This window comes from Trypanosoma grayi (genome assembly GCF_000691245.1).
Source record: "Trypanosoma grayi strain ANR4 Tgr_952_V1, whole genome shotgun sequence".
Taxonomy (NCBI): domain Eukaryota; phylum Euglenozoa; class Kinetoplastea; order Trypanosomatida; family Trypanosomatidae; genus Trypanosoma; species Trypanosoma grayi.
Genome location: NW_008826571.1, coordinates 1 through 6,484, shown reverse-complemented (window position 1 = coordinate 6,484; position 6,484 = coordinate 1). Strand labels below are relative to the sequence as shown.

Here is a 6,484-nt window from a genome sequence, read left to right as displayed (position 1 = left end):
AAAAAAAAAAAACAGGCGCAAGATAGTTTTCAGAGAATGTGAAACGAAACAAAATAATCACGCAATGAAAAGACAGTACACATTGTTCCTCCCCTTGGTATTGCTGATGCTGCCTTTTTCACCTCTTCCTGTCTTGCTCCGTTGCCTCCGCCCTGAAGCCAATGCGAAACAAAAATTATCGCGTACCTTCTGTGGTGTGCGAAGGCAACACGACTCTGTGAAGAGAAGAAGTGAGAAGGGGCAGGGATTATTCCACCCACACACCCATCCTTCCTTTCTTACGGTATTTGGTGCGTCTGCCACCTCCCACCGCGGCTCTTATTCCGCGATAACATGCCGCCAGTGTTTGCCTTGAGGAACTTCAACGGTAGCACAGCTGCTCGCATGGAGATGCCGAGCTTGTCCATCTCTGACCACTGTACCGGGATGGGGTTAAGCCCAGCAGCAGCAATACTGTCCATCGACCGCTCGTACCCCTTCTGCACCAGCACATCCATTGTTAAGTCGACGCCGTAGAAAGAAAGGAAGTGGCATCCGGGCTCAAGGTACACCACGTTCATCTCGGCCTGTGGCTGCTTCTGCTGATACTGGTCAACCGCCAGCAGACCGTGTTCGTCCTTCCACGTGAGGAGAACATTGTTGCCGGCAAAACCAAAGTAGTCACCAAGCGGTGGCGCGTCACCTTCCTGCTCCAGTGTGAAGACGTCAAAAGAGAATTGATCATCCTTGACCTCAAACAGTTGTTTCAGTGTTTCGTGAGCAACAGCGTTAGTGCGAGGGCCATGCCCAACTGCAATACCTGTCGGAAGGCACACAATGTCACCGCTATGGCAGCGGCAGTTCTCCGTGTCCTGCAGATACGAGGCGAGTGTGCTGGGACCGCCTGCGCCACGCACGTACCGCATCGACTCCATGAACTCCGTCGCACGGTGCTCCATGCCAGTAAGCGGCATTGCTAAAAAGGTAGCCCCAATAGAAGCCATTTGATCCGCCACACGCAACGCCTCCACTGACGGCCTCTCGGACATCAAGTGCACCTTGTCAACCAGCGAGGAGTGCTGCAGCGTTTTGTAGAAGTCTCGGAACTGGTGAACGAGCATGTCACGGTTTATAACAATGCCGTTTGGCCCAGCGCTAGGAACAGATCGGTAATGCGGTGCTCGCACAAAGGCATGCATTGCCCTCTTCCCTGATGTGCGCCGCAGCATGATAAGGCTTGGCCCCCCTCTTTGTGAAGCCTTCCTTTTCCCTTATTTTCTTGCTTCCTCCTCTTTCCGTAATGCACCTTCTGCTGGCGACTGCTTCGCAGAGAGAGCCTGATGCGGGTGGATTGTCGCGACGAGGACTTCAGTGGCTACGGAGCTCGCAAGTCACACAATTCGTGAGTCGAGATGTGAAGAACACACCAAACAAAGCGGAGAAAAAACAGAACACAGCACACATGAATCCCGGGGCCTACAACAACAAAAAAAAAGAAGGGGGAATGCCAACCAATCCTTTCTCCACCCCCGTTGCCATCAATTTCGTCCGGGCAACACATCATGGCATCAGGAAAACAAGACACCCCTCTGGTGTGGCTCTTCTACTCTACTCTATTGGTGGTGGGTTGCCGCAGTACCGCCTTGCAATGTACCGGTGCACGTCCACATGTTGCCAGTAAACACCGCGCCACGGCTCACGCGCCGTGATTTCTGCTGAAGGCGCCGGCTGCCACAAGTAACGATTCGCGAAAGTTCGAAGGGAGGGCTTCATTTGATTTCCTTTGCCACGAAGCTCCCGAAGCGATCTCACATCCTTGGATGGGGCTACACGGGCAGGCGGCACCGCGACGTGCTGGATCTGCTCGTTGTACCACACGACATGTGGCACAACGGGAATGTGTGGGGGCACCACATCAAAAGCTGGCGATGCTGCAGCAGCCACCAGAACATTCCCGGGCGCCGTGGTGGCTGTCGGCACAGAAACTGGCGCCGGAGGCGCTGCTGTTGGCATAGAGACCTGGGGCAGTACTGCACCGACAACCGGCGGGGGAACGGACGCTGACGACTGCAGCAGCGGCGGCCCTGACGGAACAACTGGGAGAGCTGTCATGGGAGTTGCTGCAGATGATACCATTGGTGGAACAGGTGGCAGTACCGGCTGGTAACTATTGCTCAGAGTTACTTGGAATGTGCCTGACGATGCTGGAACCTTCGCTGCAGGCTGTGGTGGGACGGTAGCAGCTGGTGGTGGTGGCGGGACGGTAGCAGCTGGTGGCGGCGGTGGGACGGTAGCAGCTGGTGGCGGCGGTGGGACGGTAGCAGCTGGCGGTGGTGGTGGGACGGTAGCAGCTGGTGGCGTTGGAACTGCCGCCATCGTCATTAAGTGCACCCTATGCTATCGCCTGAACCAAGTCTCTGCAACTGCGGAGCTAATTGTCCCTTTCAATGACGACAGATGAAAGCATGAAGTTATCAATCGTTCAATCATAGGAAAGTAACACACGAATCAGTATCTCCTACTCAGTAGAAATGATGGAAATACATGAAACCAGAAAACTGATATTATATTCAGTCTATAGGGACGCAGGCAAATCATAATCTATGGCAGAACGTGTCTATCTACTCTGTGTTTTTCTTCACTTTACGGGGTTCCACCTTGACGCTTGGCATTCGCTTTTGACGCAGCTGTCGCTTTTCAAGGGCGGGCGCTCGAAGGCTGGGCTCCGCACCATAATAACGTCGCTGGATGTAATACCCAACGTTCTTATTCGTCCACTGCACGCCATGCCATCCGCCACCTCCCTCTACGGCTGCGGCGCGTGCCAACGCATCCAATGATATGCCTTCCCGCGGCGGCACCTGCGCGGGTGGGAGGCCGGCGGGTGCACCGTCCACTGGGCACGGCTTTGCGACTGCGCCTGGAAACATCGAGGGAACTGCCGGAGTCGCGGTTGCAGAGGCGCCACCAACTGCACCAGAGCTCGGATACGCGAGAACATCTGCCGCACCTGACACACCTGGACCTTGCGCAGTGCTTGGTTGTGGTGCTACTCCTCCTGGTACAACTCCCGTATTGCCCCACGTCTGAAGAGTCGAAGAATACGGCTGCGGTGTTGCTACTGCTCCCACGACAGCAGCATTGCCCCCTAAAGGCTGAGTGATAGCTGAAGAGGGTGGTGGCGTCGCTCCCGTAAATCGAATGCTTCCTAGTGGCTGGGTCACCAAAGAGGAAGGTTGCGCAGGTTCTGCAGTCGAAGCAGTGCCCCCTAAAGGCTGTGCGACAGCTGAAGAGGGTGGTGGCGTCGCTCCCGTAAATCGAGTGCTTCCTAATGGCTGGGTCACCAAAGAGGAAGGTTGCGCAGATTCTGCAGTCGAAGCAGTGCCCCCTAAAGGCTGTGCGACAGCTGAAGAGAGTGGTGGCGTCGCTCCCGTAAATCGAATGCTTCCTAGTGGCTGGGTCACCAAAGAGGAAGGTTGCGCAGATTCTGCAGTTGATGGAGTGCCTCCTAAAGGCTGGGTGATAGCTGAATATGGCTGTGGCTTAGCCTCATACAGGGAGTTTGAGAGCGGGGGCGGAACCGCAGGTGCCCCCTGTGAAGTTAAAGTTTCTGCCGTTCCAGCGCCTGCAACACCGCTGGGAGGGACCGTCGGTAAGGTTCCGACCCCAGGGACCGAAACACCTAGAGGCAGTGACGAGACGCCCAGGGTCTGCCCACCAGCCCTCGTGGAAGAGGAAAACGGTATTGTGCTTCCTTCTGTTGCACCACTATTAACGTTAACCATCATCCCCGGGGTGGCAAAGACTGCGGTCGGATCCAACACTCTTAATTCGGCTTGGGCCACACGTAGAAGTTCAAGAACAGTGGCTGTCTCTTTCTCGAGCCGCTGCATCGTCTCTCTCCCCTTCTGAAGATCACTTTCGACAATTCCCTGTCGCTCTTTGGCGAAGCGGTACTCTACCTGAAGCTTTGCCTCCTGCTGTTGTACGTGACTCGGACTCAGAGACGCATTGGAGAGACTCACCACATCCAACATGCGTGCGTTTTCTCTCTCTGCAACCCTCAGCTTCTCGCGCAGAGCATTACAGTGCTTCACCACACTATCGCGAAACTCACGATATGGCGTGGAGCCAGTAAGATACCAAAAACCTTCAGTGAATCTCTCCTGATCATCCGTCATAGACACATACTCGTCGTGATACCAGCAACGAACCATGCCATCTGTTCCGCTCGACCAGATGCAGAAACGACGCAGCTCGGATGGAGCAACAAGAGCTGTAATGCGGCCGCCTCGGTGGTCCTCGACACGCTGCAGCAGCTGGCCGTCCTCCGCGTCAAACACGGCAATGATGCCGTCCGCCCCACCAGAGTAAACGCGCGAGCCGACCTTGCGCAGCGAGGCGACGCGGCCGCCGTGCGCTTGCAGGACACGCAGCGCCTCGCACGTGCTCAGTTTCCACGCAATCACACGCCCCGCATCGTCACCCGACCACATCGTCACACCGACGCGGCACAGCGCAGAGACACCCGCGCGGCCGTGGAAATGCCCCGTCAGCTGCGCCTCCCCGCTCCCCGCGTCCCACACCCGCACACTGCAGTCGTCGGAGCCGCTCACAACCGCGCTACCCTCCGCGTACAGACAGCGTACGTAGTTGTTGTGCCCGTGCAGCATGCGCACAAGCCGCCCATCCTCGGCGTCCCACTGCGCGATTTTGAAGTCGCTGCTCCCCGAGTACACGTAGCCGCCGAACTCCGCGAGGCAGTACACCCCACCGGCGTGCCGCGCCAGCTGCCGCACCATCAGGAATGACTGCGCATCGTACGCCTCGACGCTGCCGTTTGAGAGACCCATCCACACCTGCGAACCTTTGCTTCGCGTCGGCACGGTAAGCAGCGACAAGATACCACCAGTCCCCTTGTCGTTCTGTGAGTTGGTGTTCCATCCATGTACGGGCTCAGCAGAGCGGGCATTGCGCACTTCCGCGCCGGTCGCTAAGGCCATCCACACGTAGTGGCCACACGTAACCATCGTTTCCACGGGTGAAGCCGCAATGAACACCTTGTCGACTTCACCGATGGTTTCCCCACTTTGCATATTTATTTTCTGCAGCCTCCCTATCATATTGCCCTTGTTTCGTAGCAAAGCCACGCGTTGAGCCTTTCTTTGCCAGTTGAAACTATAGAAGCAAAAGCAAAAAGAATACACCTTTTGATTGAACAAAGCACAAAACACAGGACACCAAGAGTTATTTTAACAAGCATACACGTTGGTGGACCCCTCACAGTTCAAGCGCAATGTCACTAAGGCACTCTATGTTGAACCTCCACATGCTTGAAAGAACTTGAGAGGCTAGACTGATACCATCCGCATTGGAGGCTGTTCGTAAAACGCGATGCCTAATGACAAAGATGACGTCGCTAAATAGCCACAGAAGAGCCTCCAATTTGACGACACCACCCTCCATCTGATGGTGATATTACAATCGATTATGGCGGAGGTGGCACACTTGCTGCTGGCGGAGGTGGTACACTTGCTGCTGGCGGAGGTGGTACACTTGCTGACGGCGGAGGTGGTACACTTGCTGACGGCGGAGGTGGTACACTTGCTGCTGGCGGAGGTGGTACACTTGCTGCTGGCGGAGGTGGTACACTTGCTGATGGCGGAGGTGGTACACTTGCTGCTGGTGGAGGTGGCACACTTGCTGACGGCGGAGGTGGTACACTTGCTGATGGCGGAGGTGGCATGGAGGCGCCTGCAATAGAAGCGATAATTGGAAGCGGCACAGACGCTATTGGCGCCGGATATGCGGTTGCATTCAAAGGCGGGATTGTTGAAACTGGAGGCGCAGTAACCACCGACTGTGCTGCCGCTAGTGTTGTTAGTGCTTGTGCTCCTTGTGTGCTCATATCCTTCTTTGTGGTATCATTAGCACCAGTCGAAAACTCAGCTATCGAACCCCCAGAGCGAGCTCGCTGTATTGCCTCCAATGCCTTTTGAAGACGACCCCGCATCGCCTCAAGATTCTGTTGTTGTTTCTCTACCTCCGACTGTACACGGGAGTGCTCATTCTGAAGCTCCCGTGTTTTTTTCTCTGTTTCACGCATGCGCTCCTGCAGCATCAAGCAGTTAAAAACAGATGAGTTTTTCATTTCATCATTGATATCGAGCATATGACGCACCGCGTTGTCCCCACCCTGCGAGAGCGCCACTAGCTCCATTAACTCTCGCTGCTGCCTCAGCAAACGTTCGTTGGCCTCATGGTGGCAACGAACCGTAGCGTAATACCAGCGCATGTCGTTGAAGCGCTCCCGATCCCCTGTCATGGCACGGTGCTCATCGTGGTGCCAACACTGGACGGAGCTGTCCGACGCGGCAGTCCAAACACTGTACCGACTGCACTCCCACGCACACTGCAGAGCTGTAATGCGGCCGCCTCGGTGGTCCTCGACACGCTGCAGCAGCTGGCCGTCCTCCGCGTCAAACACGGCAATGATGCCGTCCGC

The 6,484-nt window shown here is 55.9% G+C and overlaps 4 protein-coding genes across 4 annotated transcripts; all 4 read right to left on the bottom strand.

Annotated features, from left to right (window-relative positions):
• Positions 1–278: 278 nt before the first annotated feature.
• Positions 279–1,208, bottom strand: DQ04_09521030 (putative amidinotransferase; the record flags this gene model as incomplete). Its single annotated transcript, XM_009315963.1, has 1 exon — positions 279–1,208. The coding sequence occupies one exon, from the start codon at positions 1,206–1,208 to the stop codon at positions 279–281; it is 930 nt and encodes a 309-aa protein (XP_009314238.1).
• Positions 1,209–1,587: 379 nt separating this feature from the next.
• On the bottom strand, positions 1,588–2,361 carry DQ04_09521020 (hypothetical protein; the record flags this gene model as incomplete). The annotated part of the gene is made up of 1 exon (XM_009315962.1): positions 1,588–2,361. One exon carries the CDS (start codon positions 2,359–2,361, stop codon positions 1,588–1,590), a length of 774 nt encoding a protein of 257 aa, XP_009314237.1.
• A 239-nt stretch (positions 2,362–2,600) lies between these two features.
• Positions 2,601–5,102, bottom strand: DQ04_09521010 (hypothetical protein; the record flags this gene model as incomplete). Its single annotated transcript, XM_009315961.1, has 1 exon — positions 2,601–5,102. The coding sequence occupies one exon, from the start codon at positions 5,100–5,102 to the stop codon at positions 2,601–2,603; it is 2,502 nt and encodes an 833-aa protein (XP_009314236.1).
• A 365-nt stretch (positions 5,103–5,467) lies between these two features.
• DQ04_09521000 (hypothetical protein) lies at positions 5,468–6,304 on the bottom strand (the record flags this gene model as incomplete). Its single annotated transcript, XM_009315960.1, has 1 exon — positions 5,468–6,304. The coding sequence occupies one exon, from the start codon at positions 6,302–6,304 to the stop codon at positions 5,468–5,470; it is 837 nt and encodes a 278-aa protein (XP_009314235.1).
• Positions 6,305–6,484: the final 180 nt, after the last annotated feature.